The sequence below is a fragment of the Erinaceus europaeus genome, chromosome 19, assembly GCF_950295315.1.
Source record: "Erinaceus europaeus chromosome 19, mEriEur2.1, whole genome shotgun sequence".
NCBI lineage: Eukaryota > Metazoa > Chordata > Mammalia > Eulipotyphla > Erinaceidae > Erinaceus > Erinaceus europaeus.
The window spans coordinates 34,139,041-34,163,206 of record NC_080180.1 but is presented as its reverse complement, the minus strand read 5'-3'; the positions used below and the strand labels follow the sequence as shown (position 1 = coordinate 34,163,206).

The window sequence follows — 24,166 nt, the reverse complement described above, 5'->3', positions numbered from 1 at the left end:
CGACCAGTCAACGCCCATGTTCAGCGAGGAAGCAATTACAGAAGCCAGACCTTCTACCTTCTGCAACCCTCAATGACCCTGGGTCCATGCTTCCAGAGGGATAGAGAATGGGAAAGCTATCGGGGGAGGGGGTGGGATATGGAGATTGGGCGGTGGGAATTGTGTGGAGTTGTACCCCTCCTACCCTATGGTTTTGTTAATTAATCCTTTCTTTAATAAAAAATAAAAACAAACAAAAAAAATAACTACAACAATAAAACAAGGACAACAACAACAACAACAAAAATGTTTAAGCAAAATATAAACAAGTTGAGAAAAGACATTTAGAATGTGACTGGCAGAGATTTGGAGAGAAGAATCTTAGGGATGTATTGAAACCAGAAGACCTGGGTTCATTTCCAGTTTCTTCACTTATTAACATGTTAACACCAGTCCGAGAGTCAACTCCTTTAGCCTTGATTTACTTGAGGAAACTCTGCTCCTCACTTCTCAAGTTCCCACAGGGAGAGACTACCTTGGGGGGAGGAGAGAACCTGAAGTCTCTCTATCACTAACAATGGTTCACTTAACCATACATCACAACTTGCCCAGGATAAAATGCTTTCTATCTTATCATCCAAATCTCCTCTCCCACTTTCCCCTGGCAAAAATTTCCCAGTGTAAATAGTAAATTAACATGGGCACTTCACTCATGGCCACTGGGAAATAGCTATTTTTCTTTCTTTTTTTAAACAGATATTTATTTTTATCTTTTTATTTATTTATTTTTATGGATTTACTAATGATCAACAAATACGTTGGATAAGAAGAATATAATTTCAAACAATTCCCACCACCAAAGTTCCACATCCCATCCCCTCCATTGGAAGCTTTCCTATTTTTATCCCTCTGGGAGTATGGACCCAGGATCATTATGGTGTGTAGAAGGTGGAATGTCTGGCTTCTGTAATTGCTTCTCTGCTGGACATGGGCATTGGCAGGCTGATCTACATCACTCTCAGCCTATTTGTCTTTCCATAGTGGGGCAGGTCTTTGGAGAGGTGAGGTTCAAAGTTACACTAATGAGGTGGTCTGCTCTGGGAAGTCAGGTTGGTGTCATGGTATCATCTACAACTTGGTGGTTGGAAAGCATTAACACATAAAGCAGAACAAATTGTTTAATAATCACAAACCTAAAGGTATGAATAAAGCAGATGAGATTTGGGGTCTTCTTTTTGGAAAAAGCTTAGGAAGTCTATTTTAGGTATATTCCAAGGGACCTATGACTTTACTAATTTTGCTTGAGTTTGACAACTAACATGTAGGTGGGCTAAAGGTATTGTCTAAAGAGATAGTGTTAGAGTTGGAAATAGGACTAGAAAGCTCAATCAGGGAAGAGAGTAGCTCCCAAATATGGGAAAAGTATATAAATACCATTAACTGTAAACCCCATCAATCTGATCTGGGGCCCATATTCAGCACAGGAACTTGTGTAATCTCTGCATCCCTGTAGGTCTGAGCTTGCATTCTGTGGTCATAGCTAGGGACATTCTAGACTGCACTAATTTCAGGACCTGTATTCCTCAAGTGGCAGAGTATATTGACACAGCCTCCCTTTGGAGAGTGGCACAGTCACTATCACTGTTGTTCCACATTGAGAGCAAGGTCCTACAGAGGTCCACAAGAAGGTTTATGATGTTGTTCCTGATGTACATGACCAGCGATGGTAGAGATAGCAATCTGTTAGAGGTCTAGGCCCATCATGTCTATGTGGGAATCCCAGGATTCCCTGACTAAGGCCCTGGATGATGGGGTGGCCTGGTAGTGATCAAGAGAGCCATCATTAAAATATGCTGATCTTTTGCCCTTATCCAGCTTGTATTGTTTATTTACCTATTGGATAGAGATAGTCAGAAATCAAGAGGGAAAGGGGTGATAGAGAGGAAGAGAGAGAAACAGAGAGACACCAGCAACACCACTTCTCTACTCTCAAATCTTTCCCCCTGTAGGTGAGGACCAGGGGCTTGAACCTGGATCCTTACGCATGTTACATATGCGCTCAACCCAGGTGTGACACTGCCCCCTAGAAATGGCTATTTTCCTACAATTTTAAATACATGTGAAATTTAACTTTCTTTTGATCAGGTTATAGCTTAGCTCTGGCTACCTGGTGATGCTAGAGATTGAACCTGGAAGCTCTTGTGTGCAACTTTGCTGTACCATTGCACATCTCCATGGCTAAATACATGTGGACTTTAGTCAATTCTAGCTACCTGCATTGATCAAGCAATTTTCTGGAGTCTCTGCAGAACCCATTTTCATGAGTGACCTGGAACTGCTGAGATTCAGCCTGACATCGCTAAACTTTAGGCATGGGTTTGTAGAGTTGTTTCCAGCTTTTAAAAAAAATATATTTATTTATTCCCTTTTTTTGCCCTTATGGTTTTATTGTTATAGTTATTATTGATGTCGTTGTTGTAGGATAGGACAGAGAAAAATGGAGAGAGGAAGGGAAGACAGAGAGGGAGAGAAAGATAGACACCTACAAACCTACTTCATCGCCTGTGAAGCAACTCCTCTGCACATAGGGAGCCGGGGCTTGAACCGGGATCCTTGCACCAGTCTTTGTGCTTTGTGCCATGTGTGCTTAACCCACTGTGCTACTGCCCAACTCCCATGTTTGCAGCTTTGATGGTGGATCTTATCAAGTCTTCAGGCCATGAATTTCAAGCATATATTCAGCACATGGTCTACAGATCATAGAGTTGTCTTGTGCCAGGCCTGGGTAGAGCACAGTTAGACCAAATAAATGTCTCAGAAGTTATTCCCCTCTGAATTACTTTGGGACTCATATGGAACTGAGGGAAAGTGCCATGGAAGACATAAACATCTAACTGGATTCACATAGCTTGTTCACACATTCTAGAACTCACCTCAATTTGGCTCTGGATTTATTAGATACACAAGCACTGACCAAGATTTTAGATTTCAGGACCCACATTGTGGATTAATCTATTGATGTTTCTTTCCCCTTTGCCAAAATATTGCTGGGTGTTTGGCAACACTAAATACTGGGTTGTGGAAAAAAAAAAAACACATTGTGTTCAGATAATGTCTCTGGTTGTTGATGTCTTTTGTGGTTTTAAATTTCATGGAATATGGGGCTGGTATAGGAATCATCTTATGTGTTCTATTAACTCTTTGAACTCTTTAAAAAAAAAAAAAAGTGGGAGGGCTCCTGAGGGTCCAAGAAGGAGTCACACCTATTCCCATGGAAGGAAGCCCAGTTTGCAGCTGTTAGAGGCCAAGATCCTCTGGTTGAAAATGAGCAGTATTAGACATTGGGAAATCTAGTTTTGGACATCACTTTTCTTTGCATCTCAAATCACAGGCAAGAATTGAAACTTTGAATTCGACTTTAATTTCTTTGGACTTTCCACCACATGAGTTCAAGCCATTTAACTTTGGATTTAAGTTGTTTGGACTGAAACCTCTTTGGACTTTCCTTAGATGAGCATTAGTTAATTTTTGGACTTCACTATCTTCCTTGGAATTTCCTAATAGGTGGGGGTTTATATTCAAATGTGGTTCTTTCTATGTTGCTGGTGTTCTGTAGCTGAATGTCTCTACATTAATGCTCAATCATTTTGTAGAACTTCTGAAAATCATTATATTTGAGTGCAATTGGAAGTGGGTGGGAAGAAAAACAGGCTAGGAAATGAAGGCACTTACTTACCCTAATATATTCTTCAGACCTATATAGAGGCCCTCAAAGAGCACATTCTAAATTGTCACCTGTGATCTCAGGATTCTCAGAAGGTGATGTGACTAATATTGAGAGATTGATCCTGTTAAGAAGCAGTGCTAAAAGAAAAAGCTAGGAGGGGTAGATAACATAATGGTTGTGCAAACAGACTCTCCATACCTGAGGCTCGAAGGTCCCAGGTTCAATCTCCCACACCACATAAGCCAGAGCTGAGCTAATGCTCTAATTAATTAACTAATTAATTAATTAATTAATTAAAAAAAGAAAGAGAAAGCCCTCTCAGTGAAAACTCATACCTTGATGTTGAAACCCCTGTAGGGAAGAACAAAAGAGCTGGGAGACATCAGGGTCTCTCCTTCTGTTTCCTTGAGTAACATTATTGACTCTTCTGCCTCCCTTAGCCCCTCATTCCCACAAAGAAATGGGAATTAACTAGATCATGAAATGACTCACTTCAATAGACATCTCTCACCTCTCTTTTGAGCTCATCTCTCCAAATCCTGAGGGAGGTACTCTTTGCCACTTGTTCCATATTCTTGCTGAGTGAATCTTTTGTGAGGACTCAAACTTATATTTGGATGAGTTAACACAGAGTAAGTTATCTCAGTCATGCTCCCTCAAAATATTTATTAGCAACAGAGCCAGCATTTTCCTCTTCGTCTGCCCAGTTTCTTTAGGTTCTGAACTCAGGCAAGTACACATGTGTATTATTTGCTTTCTAGAGCCCTAAAGAGTCCCATCTTCAAAGGCAAATATAGAGGGCAGATGGTTACTTATCTGGTAGAGGGCACATATTACAATGTTCAAAGACTCAAGTTCAAGTTCCCAGATCCCTCTTACTGGGGGAAGCTTCATGAGCATTGAAGCAGTGTTGCAAATGTCTCTCTTTCTCCCACTTTCTTCCCTTTACCTTTCAATTTCTCTCTGCCTCTATCCAATAAATAAAATATTATATATAAAAAAAAGGTGAATAGGAAGCAACCTTAGCATCCAAAGTTGTATCAAAAACAGATAGTGGGTGTGAAAATATTTTGTAAGTCACTGATCATTTGAGCAATGATCATTATCATGTTAATACATTCTAAGATAGTAATCATATGTTTTACACTTAAGTTTTTAAAAGACACTGATGTTTTAGTGTTGTGGTAGCATTGTTAGTGTAGACTAGCCAACACTCATTGACTCCCTGCCATCAGGATAACTTCCCATTATATCTCTTGCTTTATTGACGCCATAACTTTCCTCAGAATAGTGGGAAGAATACCATTCCTGAGAGGAAGCTTCAGTGTACGCCAACATGGTGCCCTGGATGCTATTGTAACTTCTAATAAATAGAGGGAAGAGTAACATTTGTTTTTGATGTTGCCTTTCACAAGAAGACTTGTGAAGTGACAGCCTGCACTGTGTATTCTTCTTCAAGGTTGGAAGGGGGCACAGGTTACTCACTTCCTCTCTTCCAAGTTGATATCTTTGTGTGTCAACTTCCCATTAGCTATTCTGTTGACACCCCAGCAGCCCCAGCTGCCCCATGAGCTCTATCCCCCAAGCAGAGATAATGAGACAGTGCTACTTATATAACCTGGTCTGATTAGAGTCTCAGATCTTTGCACCTCAACAGCTGTGTGTTGTCACCAATGGAAATTTTTAACTCGTCTTCCAATTCCCTGGTTGCCCAAATAAGTGGCTGAAAGAGTGGCTGCTGTTTCATCGTTTATTAGAACAGAATTTAGGTTCTGATAAACCCTAATGCTGAAAATTAGCTCTGAGGAAACTGCAGCTATAGTTCTTGGTCTCTGGTTGATAGGAAGAAGTGGAATTTATTCAGGTGGTTTTTTTTTTTTTCTTTTCATCCTGTAGCCAGTTCAGCACACAAATTACTTTAGAGCTATTTTTAAAAATGTAATAGGACCAATACTTAGGAGAGCCAGATGCAGTGTGAGGAGGATCAGAAACCATCTATTATGGGCTCGATTTTCTCTCTCTCACAAAGTCTCAGATGATATTGAAAAATCTCTTCCTGGTGGTTGAGCTAGAATCCTTAGATGTTAGAAGGTCTTGCTGGGTCTGGGGAAGCCATTTTAGTCTGCTAAGTCATGTTGGAATTAGCCTTTCAATAGGGGCAAAATCAGGGGCATCTTTGACTTTTCAGTTTGTGAGTTACATTGAGGAGTTGTGCCGAGGACTTTAATCTATTCATTCAGAAACTTGACATTTAAATAATCTTTCAAAGTCTTCTAGGCAATAGGTTTTGCACTGTTGGTAGTATGCTCAAGAGTCTCACATCCATTTCAGATGAAAAAATCAGAGAATCATGCAATGTATTCTGAACTTTCCTTCTTCTTTCAACATGATAGAGCTTGACCTCTTTTCAGGACTACTCTCTGACTCCTTTATGCATGATTCTTGGAGGTTGTAATGAATTTCATTCCATTGGTTGTTCCTTTTTCAGAGCAATGTAATCAACAGATCAACCATAATATATGACACTTCCAATCTCAGAGGGAGAGGGAGAGGCCACTAACTAAAAGTATAAGATATATTTGCTGGCCTCATTGAGACATGCCATCTAGTGAAATTCTTTAATTTCCCTCATCAAAAAAAGTTTTCTTGTTTCTCTCCCAAGTTTTTGTTCATTTTGGCCATGTCCCTCCCAAATGATTCCAAGTTCTCCCAATTCTTTCTTTGTTTCCAAGACTCAGCTTGAATCTCACACAGGAAAACAATAATCTTATTTTAAAAGATGTTTAAACTCCAAAAAAACATATAACATCTTGCTTGCATTATTTGAAAATTCAAATGGGAAGTCTAGGGAATTAGAGGCAAGGTTAGGTTCTGGCTCTGCCCCTGCCTGGCTATTAAACTTCTGGTGAAATTTCAGGCTTTTCTCAGCCTCCATTAAGTCACTTCTGAGATGTGGACAGTGATAAATGATTATGGATTTGGTAGACATATTCAAGACAAAGCACAGAAAACTCTTGAAAGTGATTTTTTCTAAGGTGAAAAATTAAAAAATTATCTGAGATCAACTATCTTTGTACGCATTAAAATAAAATGGGTTGTTGTTCCTAAAAAGAGTAGCAGAGCTCACAGAACCTTCTGCTGATGGTTTTCCTCAGACACGGGGGAACCTGCCCCATAGACTCCAGCCTCTCAGACCACCTCGTAGTTATGAATCTAGAAATGTTCTTCTTGTGGTAATGAGACCACCAGAGTGATCAGAACTCTATGTGCCTATGAGTCCCCCCCCAGCATATTTGTACAGTAGCATCCCCCACATATGGTTTCAGTTACAGGCAAATATCTTACTATAGCTTATTGTTATTACTCATCTATTTGCTATTAATTTTATTGCCAGTGGCTTGCTTTGACCAACTGATAACTCAAACTTTTTCATAGGTATGGGTATAGGAGGAAAAACATAGGGTTCGGTACTGTCATTAGATTAAGCTACCCATTGGGAATCTTGAACCAAATCCTTCACAGATAATGGGGAACTACTATACTCACCTTCTAGCTTCTTTGCTACTTCTGTCATATGGTCTTATTTAATTATTTAAACGGTGCCATGTTTTAGTTATTTGGGCCCATTTTATAGATGATGAAGTTTTCTCAGGAAAAAAAAATGGCTATATTATCATCATCATTACAGGAACATCACTGCTCCTAGCTTATTTTTTCAATAGAGACAGAAGGCGAAAGGGGGGGGGGATCCAAAGGGAAGGGAGAGGGAAAGAGGAAGAGAGACAGACACTTGCAATACTGCTTCACCACTTGCAAAGCTTTCCCCTGTGAGTAGGGACAGGGGGGCTTGAACTTGGGTCCTTCTGCATTGTAACAAGTGTGTTGCTGAGGAGTTATTCTGATGCAGTCTCCGCCCCCAGGTTTTACTACGCCACGCGAAACCCTAGCATTGCCCCCTTCAACCAATCCTGGCCCTACACGTCACCTCTGGTTGTCGCCCAATAAAAAGCCCCCTCACCCCCCCCCCTCTGGGCTCTCAGCTCTCCCTCTCTGAGGTCTCACCTGCTCTCCCCCCGTGGTCAGGTAGTGGGGACGGCCATTGCCGGCTGGCTCCACGTGGTCTGAACCAACCCCCCCCCCATCCTATAATAAAGATTTGTGTACCCCTTTGCTCTGGACGTCCGCTCTCTTCTCTGCGGTGCAGCCCGACACCAGACCACCACAACAACACAAGTGTGTGCAACCAGGTGCACCACCAACTGGCCCCCACAAGTCTGAAATTTCCAGGGCAGATCAGCAGGCTGGAACAAGCAGAAGGTGATGCTACAGTCTTCTTAAGGTAGAATTCTTTTCCTGAAACATCCAATTTTTGCTCTTAAGTTCTTTCAAATGATGACATTTCTCACATTATTGAAAAGAAATTCTTTCCCTTCAAATCAACAGGTTGCAGATGTCAGCCACATCTATCACACATCGCAGCAACTACATTCGTATTTGATTAAATCCATTGGTTTGATAACCCCACAGAGTTCACACACAGAAACAACCTTCACAGGGGACATCTCATTGCTTCAGTTCAGTTATTAACTAAAGTTGTACAACCACCATCACCACCGCCACCACCACCACCTACTTTTAGAACAGTATTGTCACTCTAAGACTATAAACATTTTCTCCACTTAGATTCATTTTTCTCCACTTGTTTTTTTCTAAGTTTTTATTTATAAAATGGAAACACTGACAACACCATAGGATAAGAGGGGTAAAATTCCACATAATTCCTGCCATCAGACATCCACTCCTTCCCCTGATAACTTTCCTATCATTTAACCTTCTGGGAGCGTGGACCCAGGGACATTATGAGATGCAGAAGGTCTCCATCTGTTTTTTGTCATTAAAGTCATCAGAGGAAAAGGAGCCAGAGTTAACCCTAGTCTAATTCTTCAGATATTTTTTCCTCCATGGTTATCACTGGGACTTGGTACCTGCACTGCTAATCCACTGTTCCTGAAGGCCATTTTCTCCATATTGTTGTTGTTATTATTGCTGCTGTTTTGTTGGATAGGACAGAGAGAAATTGAAAGGACAGAGAGGAGGAGAGAAAGATAGATACCTGCAGACCTGCTTTATTACTTGTGAAGTGACACCTCCCATCCTTCCACAGGTAGGGAGCCAGGGACTCAAACCGGGATCCTTAAGCCCGTCCTTGTGCTTCATGGCATGTGCACTTAACCCAGTGAATAGATCTTTTAATTTAACAAATTAAGCATGGTTTTTCATAATTTGTTACTGATTATCTATTACTTATCAATATATATACTGGAAAATAAATTAGTCCTACACAAGGCCAACAATTTGATTCACATTCCAATTCTACTGATAGGCATTGTGTTCTGCTCAGTGCTAGACAATCTCAAAGGTGTCATTTCATTCTTTTTTTTCACAACCTCGTAAAGTAAGTAGGAGTTAACCCACTGTATGGAACCGAGAATGGAAACTCAGAGTTGCCCAAAGCTGACATCAGTGGACAAGCTAAGTTTTGAAAAGAGCCTTTTAGAATCTAAGTCTTTCCATTGCAGCCCAGCTGCCTACTTTAAATTCACTTATCCCATGTCATTTAAAGAGCCTGACATAGGGTCCACCGATTAAGACTAAGTGTCCAAGCACTTAGCAGAATGAATAAAAGCCTTTGGATAGTCCTGAACACAAGGGAGCATGGCTGGGACACTGGAATCAACAATAGGCAGGTTCACTTGTTTTTTTTCCACCTTTGTGTGAGGAAGGGTAACGCAATAGAACATGAGCATGTTTGTGTAGTTTTCTTTGGTAGCATAGTAGAAGTCTCTATTTTGTGAAAAACTAGGTTAGACCATGCTGAGGAAAGCAGCCTTCCCAGGTTTATTCCCTCTGGTCTTTCTAAGGCTAACACATTCCTCTATTAGGCAGAAAAAAGCCAGCACTTATCTGTGGGACCTGGAGCATTCTGCCTAAGGCTCTGAATCTCCTTAGCTCCTTCCCACCCTCCTCCAGCTGCTGCCTCTGCCACAGGCTCCTTCTCTTCTGCCACTCTGATGAATGTCGAGGTGAGGCTCCTCATTCTGCTGTCATTTCCCAGGGAGGGCTGCCATCAATCATATCTCCTGCGTTCTCACAAAGGAACAGCCCCCTTCTTCATTCTTCACATCAAAATATGTCCTACAGGACAGAGTCTTGGTGTAACTTTCTATATCTCTTTGACTTCTCATGCTGGTGCCTAAAGGCGTCTGAGAATGCACTTAACAGAACTTGTCTTCAGCCTGGTACACAGTTCCAGGCCAGTATATTTTGCTTTTCTAGAAAAGTCTTTCTTTGGTGTTTTAAGATCAAATACATACCATGTCTTCTCTTCAATTTATTTCTTCTCTGTTCTTTAGCATTTCTGAATGAAAATCAGTTAAATAATTAGGAAGGGATGAGAGTGGCTATTTGTATAGAAAATAGTCTTGGGGGCCAGGTGGTGGTGTACCTGGTTAAGCGCATACATTACAGCGCACAAGGACCTGGGTTCAAGCGCCTGGTCCCCCACCTGCAGTGAGGAAGCTTCACAAATGGTGAAACAGGGCTGCAGGTGTCTCTCTGTCTCTCTCCTTCTCTGTCTCCCCCTCCTCTCTCAATTTCTCTCTGTATCTATCCAATAAATAAGATTTTAAAAAGAAACTAGTCTTATAATTTAGCATGGACTCACAAATTTAAGCTCATTGGTCAATGCAATACAATTAAGCCTAGAAGAAAAAATCATCTCAGTGAATAACTTTTCCTTAGATTACTGAACACACATCTTCCACCAATAACCCAGTTGAACCCCCCAAAAACCAGAATAGGTTTTTTCACCCCCAAAGAAGTTTAAGTTTTCCAGAAAAAGCTGTTTTGATCTCTCTTTTCACCTCTTGCACACTCCATGAACTCATGGAGGTGACAGATTTTGGTCCTTGGCCCATATATACATAAAAGATGGTGGAGACAAGAACCAGTTGCCTCAGAAAGAAGAAAAAAATGTAAAGGGGAGAAAAAAAGTGAAGATCCCAACTAAACCACTTAGTAGTTGATTTTTCTGTTGTTTTTGTCATAAAAATCTGAATTTCTAGGGTTTTGATATTTTATTCCATGCCAAGTTATACATCCTGATTTTTGGCCTACAAAATACAATCACCTTGGTTATAGGTGAGCCTGTGCTATGTGGGATCATTTCAGTAACTAATTTACTTGGGTAGCATCAAAGATACCTCTGAGTTCTACCAAATTGTATAGCAAATGAGTCATATTATTGAGATGATACGGTACAGTTACCAGGTGGTTCCACTAATAATTAGAAACACATTTCTATATTTCATAGAACCAAGGAAAGGAAAACATCACCAGGAAAATGGTACATGTGGGGACAATTATTCAGTAGGTTCTTGGCTGGGATTTATGAATATGAACATAATTCAGAGGCAAAAATGAAATATTGGAGTAATACATGGAGATTTCTTTTATTGATGCTGAATTACAGAACATAGGAATTAATGTTCAGCCAAGTCTTGATTATTCAGGAATGATGACCCAATTGGTAGATTATCAAGCCTTTTCCTCCCTTTCCTCATTCCACAATAGCCTAGTGTCACTCAAATTTCAGTAATCCATTTGGAAATTAAGACCATAGAATTAGGTTAAAAATTGAAGAAAAATCTTTAAATGGCTACAGTATTCTTCAAACCATTTTATAATCACATGAAAACTTGCACAGAACAATAATTTAAGATTAAAATCCTGTGTCTTCATAATTCTTGTTATATATAATATATATATATATATATACATATATATATCTTTCCTAAAATGAAAACAATCGAAATCACAGGATCAATAAATCAAATATTAAGAACATTAGTGTACAGTGATGGATGATGTTATTTTGCTGAAACAACATGGAACTGCAATCTTTCTGTGTGAGGAAAAGCAGAAGAGAACCACATATGAGAGCTCCCACAACTCCAACCCCCTAACACGTTTCATCCTGAGACCTGTATTTCTAGTTTGAGGAATTCTGTCAGTATCCATAGAGCAGGGACTTTCTTTTTGTGTTCTTGTACCCCAGGGTCTGCAAGGATCAGGAGACAATGGGAAACCAAAATGGATCAGATGCTCCTTTCTGTTGGTAAAAGTTGTTAACTTAAAAGAAATTAAGGTTATTTGTAAATTTCAATTAGGTAAACTCTTGACCTTTCTTCATTGGTTTTTCACTGTCATGGCTATTAGAGGACTATTTAGGGCATCTCCAGGAAAATGCCTGCTGACTGCATAGAACTGACTTCAGCCAGCCAGGCAGGCAGGCACATGCCTTTTCCAAAGACTCCCACATTGATTTTTGAATGACTGGAACACATCTATTAGAACTCCCTTACATTGTAAGTAGATCCACTTGAAGGAGCAGCCAACTGATGTATTGTGATGTAAATGGTGCTGTTCCACACCCAGCACTTTCATCTTCTAAGTGTTTCACTAACACTGACTAATTAATAATCCTCTTCAGAGCTGCCAGGAAGGAGATGTAAGGAAAGAATGATGGGTGTTTTTCCAGATAGACACATGTTAGTTTTTATGCAAGGCTAAGGAGGAAAAAACTGTACACTAACATTGACACTTTTACATTTATTATTTCATTGAAACCTTGCAACAGTCTTGGCATGCAAAAGTCATATTCCTATATTTACAGATAAACTGAGCTCCTAAAAATAATTTTCAGATACTTGGAGTGGAGGAATAAAATATAATTAGAACTCTACCAGTTCAATGCCTACCAGTTTTCAGTACTCAAACTTTTTCTGCTGTTTCTGTGTCTAGAACAGAAATTGTTCTTTTCATAAACCTTTAATAGCTTTTGCCAACAAGTCTTATTAACATAATGACCATAATATTTGAAACATTTTTAGTTACCATTTTGAGCCACTTTGTGTTCTGTGCAACTATCTGACTCTTGCTCAGTTCAGAAATGATAAATATTTGGATTTGCTATTAAAACTTATTCTGGTCTTAAAAGCAACTTTTCATGGGTTCAAGCTTTTGGAATTGTGAATACTTGGGAACAATGTTTCTTTTGTCCTGGGAAGTCATAGTCACAACATACCAGATGTTCTGGCCTATGATAAATTCTTCTTAATTTTTAATAGAAGAAAACATAGACTAGTTATTGGGACATATCCTATGCTCATTTCATTTTTAATTTTTTACAATGAACTGGGACTTCTCTTGGGTATACCACTCCCAAGTACTCAGAGTGCTGGAGAGCTATTTCATAGGCATAGAACTTTTTGTTTTACCCTGATCTTTATCATTGGTTCAAAGAGTACCCATGGTGAAATAATGATCCAAATGCTATTCACTCTTTTATGCACAAAACAGACTGAAGTAAGTCTCCTGCTCAAACTTCTTAACACTTGTCTGAGAAACAGCTGGGACCCATTAAAGGGAGATGCTAATTGAACTTAAGGCAGGACCAGGCTTTATAGTCTGTTCTTTCAAAGATGAGGAGCCAGAGAATGTGGAGGCAATGTTTATTCCATCCTGGCAAAGGGGAGAGCTGGGAAGTAAATCTGAGTGTGTGGACTCAAAGTTTCAAGCTGAAACTGTTGTTGAATTGACTGGTACTCTGTAGACATTTTACATATTTACTCAATTGTTAATGTTTCAATAGGTGCCCAGTGTGTTTCAGGTATTATTCTAGAAATGAGTAGGGATAAAGTAGTATAGCCCAAACAAAAATTAATCTATCATGGAGCTTACAGGCTGTAATGTACATATGTATATCTTTTTCATTTAGTCATGATAATAACTACTCAGAACTGTATCTAGATCTATGTCTCAATACACTTGTGTCTATGTGTTTAAAATAAATTTTTGTTAGTGCTTTACCAAATTATAAGTTTTCAGGGATATAATTTCACAATGTCAACTAAAATCTGATATTGTCATCTGATAACCTCCATGGTTCTTAAAAGGTCTGACAAGCTGTTTGGTTACCATTTTTTTTAATGGAAGTTCATTTGGTTTAGTCAGCAAAGCCATCAGATAGACATATTTCCAAAGAATATGTGAAGCATTAATTTGAAAGGATATGTGGACCCCTATGATCAGAGCTTCACTTCATGGTGTCTCTCCTTAGGAGTCTTCAGTGTAAAGCAGACAAAAAAAATGCATACAAGTTATGACAAGGACACAGAGATGCATTTGGAGAATAAATAGGAACGCTGAATAGGTGGAAGTCAGTGAAGTCTTCCCTGAATAGATGAGCCTTAACACAAAGCCTGAAGATGAGAACTGGTCTTCACAGAGAAAGACAAAGTTCCAGTGTTTTTGGAAGTTCACTGCTCAGAAATACCTTATACAAGGAACACAGGTTGTATGGTATGAATATATGTATACTCTTGCAGAGAGGAATGAAGTAGTCTCATGAGTATGCTTATGAGTATTCTGACTAGAAATAATGTTTAGGATCACATTCTCTCAGAAGTGCTTTGTCAGTTTCCCTTTACATGTCCTTCTTTGTCCATGCCAGCTTCCCAACAGCAGGATTAACTCCCAACCTCAGTTGCAAACTTCCTTCCACTATTGGAAGGCCTGATCTTGACCCACATTTTCTAAGAGAATTTCTTGAATCATCCCAGCCATCTGTGTTCATCCTCCTTCTCTCTCTTTGTATGAGCTATCCTCAATGCAAAATTACTTTTAGAGGCATGTATATTGTTATCTTCTTGTGATTCAGAAGTAGGCATCAAATCTTTTAGTTCATCTTCCAATTCTTAATCCTGTGTCTACTTAGTTGATTATAGTATTTATTCAATAAGCCGTTTCCAATCATTGCCCACCTATGATAAAAACTCTATATAGTCAAAATAACAGAATGAAGTATCCCTTGAGTTTTATTAAAGGAAGATTACTTGATAGATATGTAGAAAAATACATACAGAAAAAAAAGTGGCCTAATGTCATACACATTTTCTCCTGTAAGTGAACATCTCGGAACATGTTCCAAGTAAGTAAAAGCTGTAGTAAGATTTCCTTAGCCAGAGCTTAGGGACCAGAAGTTGTGAGAAAATTCCTGACTTTAAGCATAGACCCCAAATTAAAGATTTCCTGTTTTTTAAAAAAAAAACTCAATGTCCCAATTTTTTTTTACAGTACAAAAATTTTATTTTGTTAGGATAATTTAAAGTTTAAAACTGAAGTAGACATATTCATTTTACAAACAAGATATTCTTTCATAAGTAAGACCAATAAAAACAGTAAACAAAAAAAGCTGTCTTTACAAAAAGCTCTGTGCATAGCAACTTTATACTGTATATAACTGATAAAGCAAAACAATAAAATGAAACTATACAGTTTGAAAATGAGACCTTACTGTACAAAAAGGTAGAGAAGATAATGGTTTTTAAACCATGCATATTGAAATGTGCAAAGAAAAACTGGGGGAGACTCACAATGCTATAACCAAAAAATTAGATAAATAATGAAGCAAATTGTCCCTTTGAGTGAAAAAAAATCTTACACAGCTCCTCTTACAAAGATAGATAGAATTTGTAGTTACCTATAGCAATACTCATATTCCAAGTAAGTGGCACAAAAATAACTGGGGACTGGAATGATTGAATAGCAAAGACTAAATAGGACAAAGTAGTGTTGTTTTGAATTTATTAGTACACTAAAGATAATCCTTACACACATTTGTACAATTAAATAGGTCTGTTGCTGCCAAGTTTCTAGCTGAATGGTCAAGGATGCCTGGTATTTTAGTTACACACATTCTTTCGGTGTAAAGCTACCAACAAATTCTACAATCATTTTGAAGACAGTACTGCACTCATCTTCATGCAAGAGTAAAATTCACAGATTCTAAAGCAATGCTACTTAAAAAAAATTTCCTTATGTTGGGCTGGCTCAAATCCAGGTCTAAATGTGCTTAATTTTGTTCTGCCTTCACTTTGGGATGGTAAATATCTGTTTTCCACACTCTCCCACCCTCTCCCTCAGACTGAAAAATCTGGAAACCACCTCTTTTGCCCCCCCCCCCTTATTTTGGTACTTTAAGCCCTAACAATGAGAGACTGTCAGCAGAATCTATAAGCATGTCAGTTTACCAAACCCTTGGATTCTCGTGTGCATATAAATAATATTTGGGTCTCACTGGATAATTACAGAATGGATTAAAGGCAATTGAGATAGTTGGGGGGTTGGATAAGTAGGGAAATGTTATCAATGGAGTAGCGCAAAGAGAGGAAGAATTTATGAGGTCATCTAAACTTGGCTCAGATGTACTAAGCTTTTCTGGGAGAGCTACACTGATCCATATAATGTTGGAACCCCCAACCAAGGTACTCAAGTCTGTAGATACAGACTTTTCTGTGTTAATTATGAGTCAATAAGGAATGCCCTGACCATGAACATAAAATGGCATTCTTTCTGGCAATTCAAATGAGTCTAAATATGTTTTCAGGGCAAAATGGGCTTTCAGGACTTAGCTACTATTAGAAACTCCTGCAAGGTCTCACCTTCTAAGAACAGGTTCTAGGACTAGGGAGAGCCCTTTGCAGAGCTGGGTAACTGTACACTTTAAATAACAAATGCCCCCCAGTCCTCTGGCTCTGGAATCTGAAATTCCATTTCTTTGAACATCAGGAGAGGGATCCAGGGCTTTTAACATTTCTCTTCCAAATCCATCCTATTCTTGCCTGGTAACTGTATTAAGTTGAATACATATTATTTTCCGAGAGAATTTCAATGCCATAAAAGGGAAAATCTGTAGAAAGAAGAAAAAAAAGTGGACATTCTAAAACTAGGCTTAAGAGTCGAAGAAACAAAGTCATCTTCAAACTCTTGTTTCTGACGTTCTGCAGTGAAACAGGTAACCTAAGAGGAGGAGCGTGTGGTTCTTCCAAGGGAAAAAAAAAAAAAAAATCAAAAAGGGACTACTAGGTTGGGAAAGTCACTTGACTTTGGCTCATCTATAAAGTGAGCTACTTCTTTCCCTGGGATGCTCAAAGCCTGGGATGTACTAAACCAGGGAGATCTCCACTGCTCAGAGAAGAGTGTTGAGAGCTAATAAAAGCCTAAAAAAAAAATCACAAAAAGTGAATACCGAAAGGGACATAGAGATTATTCAGAAAGCAGACAAAGTGTGGAATGGATGATGGGCTTGAATATCTGTGTATGTGCACAAACTCCAATCTATTTCGGTATCAGGTTGCTCTGTAGGGAACTACATAAGGTACATGTTTTTGCCTGTGGATCAGTAAAATGGTGGAAAAGGGCGGGGGCGGGGGATACAGAGTGGGGATACAAGAGTCTAGTAAGTAACTGTAGGAATAATCACACACCTCTTAAACTTGTTACTACATGTTTGCATCATTTTTTCATTTTACACCAGGATGAGAAATTTCTCTCTTCCAAAACGTTCTTCATCTCTACTTCTACTTACAATAAGTTACACATTTATTTATTTAAATAATTGTAAAACATTTTAAAATTTTTCCCTTTTTTGTTTTTTTTTAAGAGATTAAACTATAAGCAAACACACATACAACATTTCATCATTCAATTCAGGTTTCATTTTAAGAAAGTCTTCCATGCTGGTACCCTGTTTTGTTCAATTATTTTTCTGCATAAACTAAATTGGTATCTGAAAGGCTTCATAGAAAATAGAAACTTTCAACTTTTTTTTTCCTACAAAGAAAAACAAATAGTATCCAAAATATTAAGCATGAATTGTTTGCCAATTTTTTTCTTAAATATTTTACAAACATAGGAAGGTGGTTTTCATAATGTTCATAACAAAGAATTGTATTTCTGCTCTTAGCACTGACTATGTCAATGACATCTTTTGTCCTTGTTCCCAAGAGGCTCAGTGTACGTAGCCACCATCAGAGCTACACCGGAAATACGAGACCAGTTAAGATGCAGGCTTCTTGCATACCCAGATCTGTCCGTCATGTTCATTTTGGGGCTCAGTTCTCCCCCAAAGAGCTCAGAGTGCTTTCCTCATTATTGGTCCATCAAAGTAAGTAGTTTTTGTGCTAGAAGGAAGCAGTCCATCCTCCTCTTTACATTGGGGGCACCACAAGTCCAGTCATGGCTGTAAAGAAAGAATGGGGAAGGAATGAAACTTGAAGACTTTACATTCAAGTTGAAAACCCAGGGGTTGGGCTTTCTAATATTTGCTACAACTACAGCTCATGACGTTGCTCTCAGCTGATGGAGGAAGCCATTTTTTCATTCAGTCTAGCAGTTCACTTCCAACACTGAAGAACCTTACCAAATTCCTAAAATATAGACAAGATTTGTCAAAGTTGGGGGAGGGGGCAAGATTTTTGTCTTGTGTTGTTTCACAGAAATGTGTCATATGCATGGCATCATAGAGAAGACCATGCAAATGAAATTATTAAGATGTGTGATCTAGCTTTCATTATAATAGACTAAAATAATGCCTAGGTCACAGGATGCCAAATCACTTTTTTGGAACAGGAAAGATAATTCCAGGTGCTGAGTCTATTGAGTTATGTCTGAGGCATCATTTATAAGAAATCAGATTTTCTGTCTGTGCTAGGTTTCAAGATCCTCTAACCAAAATTTATTTAGCATTTTTTTTCCTAACTAGATCATCTTCCTAGAGTGCTCAGACTGATATGTGATGCTCTTTCACTAATGAATGTTGATCCACTGGGATAGAGGACTTAATCTAGTATCTATTTGGGGAGTCACCTCAGATTTCCACTCCTTATCCCCTATCCAAGTGCAGTGTCCAATGTCTCCCCCAGCTGGTCAAGAGGATATGAGTAAGGACTGCTAGGTTTTATCATGTCCAAGGTTTTGCCCTTGATATAGGAAATTAAATATATCAACCTCAGTGGAAAACTCACACAGCAAAATGGCTCCCTCTGGCCTTGGCGTTCAGGTGACAACTCCATTTTTCTCACATTCTTGGAAATTGGCAGGATTAAAACTTTAGATGATAGTGATAACCATGTTCTTGGAATCTTATTGTCTATATCTTGTCTAAGGCTTAGTAAATAGCACATAAGTTTATAAGCATATGGCTGAAATTCTTCCTGCTTTCTACAATTTCTGTATTCCTCCTCTCCCTTTTCCACCTTCTCCCTTTCCCCTCTTCCCATCACCCCTCTTCCTTCTCTCCCTCTCCCTCTCCCTCTCCCTCTCCCTCTCCCTCTCCCTCTCTCTTCACTAGCTAGTCTTCCCCGACTAAGCCATCAACCACCTAGTTCCCTACCCATACAGCCTTTATTGAATGTTTGTGAGATCTGGATTAAGGTCTTACACAGCTAGCAAAGCCTTAATTATTTTTGCCTGTATTACTGTATATTGAATCGATGTAACTTTTCAATAAAGGCAGTTCAATTCTGGACACTCCCCAATGATTTGGAGATATAGCAGCCCTGGTAATTATCCCAGAGTGGAGGAGGTTTTTATATTTTATTTTTTCCTGGAGGGAGCTGGAAAATGAATCAGACACACAGTGTATAATATTATCTTGACAATCTATACTCATCACCTCAAAATGCCTGATGAATGAGGTAGAGGGTGGGACAAAGAACAATGCACATATAGCTCACTGACAGAGCTCTGATTTTCAACCTTCAGCTTGTCTATTACATTTAAAACTCATCAGCCTCTTCCTTTTTCTAGGTCCTTAGAGAGTTGTCTAAGGAGTTTATTAAAAGGGCAGAGTGACTTGAAGAACAAGACGCACTGTCTGATGGAAGAACAACAGATTTCACAAGTTTTTTTCCATCTTCCTAGACTCACATTGAACTCTGGGGTGGGGAAGAGGGGCTGCATCTCTGTTACATGGTAGCCCTGATGTTCTTCTTGTAGAAATCGGAGTGAACAGAAAGCAATGAAGTTTTCTCCACTAAGTATTTCTAGGCTAGGCAGTGGGATACCCAGTTGATAGCACACACCACCATAGGCAAGGATCTAGGTTTAAATGCCCAGTCCCCACCTGCAGGGGTAGGGTGAAGTAGGGTTGCAGGTATCTTTCTTCCTCTCTGTCTCCCTCTACCTTATCATTTTCTCTCTGCCATATCAAGTAAAATGAAAAAAAAAAAAAAAAGCTACTGGGAGCAGTGTATTTGTAGAGTAAATTCTAAGCCCCGGCAATAACCTGGTGGCAACAAAAAAAAATACTTATTTCCATAGGGTAGGGGATGTATAACTGCTCTAATTGTCTACCTTCTTTTAGCCTTTGGCATTTTATGGGAAAGCAGCAAACCTCCTCCTACCTTCCCATGCCCAAGTCTAGGTAAAAAGTAGATATGAGTGGAGAATGAAGAGAGGGCCCCACCATTCTTGAGAGGCAGCGGACTAGCAGAGGATAGATCTCAGAGTCCAAATGCCTGAGTTCAAGTCATTAGTTAGGTATCATGGGGCATTAGGCAAGTCACTAAATGGAACCTGGTGATAATGATACCACCTGCCCTTTTGGGATCACACATGAGGCTTGACCAAGGCACTTCATGTAAAACATTCTATTAAGCACAAGCTGCTAAGTAGCAGTGAGCAAGTCTTGCAGAATTCTGGAAGCACCAGTGCTCTGCTGATGATTAAGATCATCCCATCACACAAGTCAGAGAAGAGCCACTCCATCAACCCAGCACTTGGGCCCATGTTTTCAACCTCCCACTGCCTGGCTCTAGAGATGGAGCTTCTTGCCTGTCAGCCCCTGCAGTGCCAGGCTCTCCCTTCAGTCAGCAAGTGTGGGCAGCTCCTTTAGCATCTGATTGCACTGGAGGGGCATTTGGTAATGCTGGGTGGGCCTTGAGCTTCTAGTCACCTGATCCAAAATGAAGGAAAGGAGTCAAGGCTCTGGGAGTCATGCTTTAGCAGCCCCAGGCTGAGTGTTCTGACACAGGTAACAAGCTGGCGTAGTGAGGGCCTTACAGTAGGTCTTCAGGCTATGCCGGAATCTATTGTTTATCTGGGGAAAGCTCTGCACGCCACACAGACTCTGCTCTTTGTCTGGATAATGCCATTTGCCTTGGTCATGTCAGATTAAAAGGGTGATTACAAGTCTGACAGGCTAGAGGTAGATCTTCCTGGATGGTATGGACCCAAGAGGTCTGAGATAACCAACTCTAATTCTTCAATTCATTGCATGCAAGAAAGTGGAGGTAGGGAGCTATGGCAAGTGAAGGTCAAGTTGTATGTACTTTCTTTTTCAAAAAAGTAATTATTTATTTACTGGATGGATACAGAGAGAAACCGAGATAGAAAGGGGAGATATGGAGAGAAGGAGAGAAACATCTGCATCACTGCTTCATCACTCATGAAGCTTTCCCCCACCCTCCACAGGTAGGGACCAGGGACTTGAACCCAGGTCCTTGTGCATGGTAACTCATGTACTCAAGCCAGGTGAGCCACCAACCAGCCCTGTGTTTTACTTAAAGTGAAGCTGTGAAATATCAACATGGTCTACCAGGCAAGTGCAATGGGCCACATTCCTCCCTTCCCCTTTCACCAATATACAGGAAGACCTGAAATCGTCCTTGGCCTCTCTTATAGCTCTCACTCTACATTGAACAGTGAGCCCTAAGCCAGGGAGGTGGCTTGGTAGCAGGAAGCATGCCTTACATGATTAAGGTCCCATTTGTGACCCCCAGAACCATATAAGAACAAGAAAGACAAAAAGTAGATACCTCATTAGAAATGGCAGAGTAACACTCTGGTCTCAATCTCTCTCTAGCACACAGTCTCTCTTGTTACGGGGAAGGGGATGCTCAATAAATATTCAGCAACTTTCCCCTTTTCCTCGGAGATGAAGCCATTATGAGAAAAGTTCTAAGCCCATCTTCTAATGATGGGGTGGGAACCAGTGTGTTTGATGAGAGACAGGGCAGGTGCAGACACTTAGCTACAAGCTGAGCCAGTGTCTCCATGGATCAGACATATGCAAGAAAACAAACAGAAAACTCCCTCAAATATACAGATGTCTCCAACTACCCACATGTGGGGGTGGCATGTAGATTGAGTTGCTCTGTCTCCTTAGAAGTAAAAGAATTGTCAGAGACTCTTCTGAGTGCTAAGTTTTCAACCCTCCTAAGACAGTTTTTTTTTTTTCCTGCCAAGTCACTTGGCTTTGAAGAGTGGCCATTGTCTCTAAGGGGAGGATGGGAATGAGTCTAATGAGTCTCCCAGACTTCCAGGTGAGGAAACACTCACAGACACCTCCAGAGCAGGAAGCTATGTACTAAGACAAAGGCGCTAGGCAAGTGCCATCCAGGAACCACATAGCACATCAAGGCTCGGCTGACCTCAGAGGTTTTGACCTGCGAGGAGTTAGCCAAATCTCTGTCCTTCTTGGTTTTATCCAACACCACTTGTTATGACTGCTTTCATGTCAAGACTCAGCGAAGAAGCCTGAAAATAATATGGGTCGTCAGGCTTCATAGTGTTCAGCAGTTTCCAATTTGCTCCTTTGCCATCAGCTGCCTCCCATTCACAGGGAGCTGATTAGATTCTCATGTGCTCATCACATTTGTGTTACATCATGTCAAATTACATTTTAGGACACTGCTCGAGAATGGGTTTGACGGGGGATATTAATTTGTGTTCTTAGGAGCAATAAGTCTTTTTCTTTTCTTTCTTTCTTCCTTCCCCACCCCACCTCTGATCAGGCACCTGCTACCAATTTGACTAGTATGTAACTAGAATTCGCAGAACTTGCTGGTTGTTTCTGTGAGAGCCTGTCCAGTTGTGTCATGGAGGTGTGTGTACCCTGCAGATGGCAAGCTGATTAGGCAAGTGATGATCACCATGAGGCATGTGAGGTGGTGCCTCGGTACCTTCAGGGAGATAGTGGCGTAGCCTTGAGGATAACAAAGGGGAGTCCAGACCCTCTTGGAAGCTACCTTGCAGAAGTGTTGGTCACCTTCTCTGTTTTCCCTCATGTTGTTGCTCTTGGATGGAGTTGTAGCCTCTGCTTACCTCTGAATCCATTTCCATTGCCACTGGAGCAGGCGGGCGAAGGGGAGCCTTGGGGCCTGATGACAGGGGCAAAGGCACTCTTCTGTTTGACAGCAGGAAAAACCGAAGAGGAAAATGGGAGAATGGAGGACGTGCTGGAAGATCCAACAGTGGGGCTTGAAGACATGACTGGAAAGCAAATGCACAATCCTCTTAGAAAGGGTCACAAAGTAGGAGTTAAGTTCTTTCTTCAGTACATGCATTCTGTACACATTTATTGAGAAAGATATTAATGTGTTCCAGGCATTGCTCCAGATTCCAGCGATTAAAAAAAATGGCCCTGTTCTGTCCAGTGGGGAGGAATAGACAAATAATATCATTGGTAGGGTCAGAAGAATCCTATGGGAGAAACAGACATAGTGCAGAGCATGGGATGAGGAGACTGTTCTTCTGCCTGGGAGAGTCAGGGAGGCCTCTATTAGCAGGAGGTAGTATTTGGCAAATCTTAATTGAGGAGTATAAATTTGGCAAGGGATAACCAAAACCAGTGGTTGAAAACTCATCAAGCCTACTCATGAATGCAAATTTCTCTTTCACCCAGAGAAAACAACAAGAAGAAATCCTGTCTGGAAGCCATGTGCTTCCTTGGTAGCTCTTGGGGTTACAGAAGATTGATCTATGGTATTAACATCTTCTCAGAGAGTGCCATCTCTATGGGCCACTTCCTCATTAACTGTAAAAGTTTATTAACATTTAGGAGATTATCTTCCTATCCCTATCCCTTCAGAGCTCCTGGGAAATAAAACTGCAAGTCAGCCTCCTCAGACATAATGTGTAGAGAAAATACCCCAATAACAACAATATTAACATTAAAATGACTAAAGAAAGCTAAAAGGAGAGTGTTGCAATTTCCGAGAAAAATAAAGACCCCTTACACAACAAAGTGCCCCACCTTTCAATGTCAAATACACCACCAAGTTACATCACACAAGGAGATAATTTCATTTTCTGTTTTCGACTTGCTCAAGAAAAGGGTAGAGTTCACATTAGGAAAATTATTAGATACAGCATTTTCTAATGTAAGGTCAAATTTGGGGAACTTCCGAAGCTGACTCCTAAACAAAGTTAGACTAGAGAGATCGCTTAAAGTACTAGAGCAGAGTATTTACATGCCTGAGGCCTACAGGTATCTCAGATTCATTCCCCAGTACCATGAAAACCAGTGCTGAGTGGTCATCTGGTCTCCCTCTTATAAAATAAATCAATTTTTAAAGAATTGCTGCATCTTTATGGCAAGGCCCATAAAAATGAAAGAATGCTAAACTTGCCTCAGATCTTCAATGATCCAACTAGCCCATGAAGAAAATTTCGAAAGAGAGGAGTGTGACTTATGTTTCAAAGGTTATGTACAAGGTGAATTGAAGGTCAAATGCTCTGATGTCCTTTATAAGATTCCATTGTCATTTCTCCCCA

The 24,166-nt window shown here is 40.0% G+C and overlaps 1 protein-coding gene across 2 annotated transcripts in view; it reads right to left on the bottom strand.

Annotated features, from left to right (window-relative positions):
• Nucleotides 1-15,395: 15,395 nt before the first annotated feature.
• The window catches only part of EBF2 (EBF transcription factor 2), a 227,469-nt gene continuing 218,698 nt past the window's right edge, over nucleotides 15,396-24,166 (bottom strand). The window contains exons 15-16 of one of the 2 annotated variants that reach the window (XM_007536485.2): nucleotides 22,715-22,882; nucleotides 15,396-17,849 (exon numbers count right to left, since the gene is read on the bottom strand). In XM_007536485.2, coding sequence (XP_007536547.1) covers nucleotides 17,818-17,849; nucleotides 22,715-22,882 — 200 coding nt within the window. In that variant the 3' untranslated portion in view covers nucleotides 15,396-17,817. The remainder of the gene's footprint in view (nucleotides 17,850-22,714; nucleotides 22,883-24,166) is intronic. The other variant, XM_060178849.1, reaches the window with a different exon arrangement.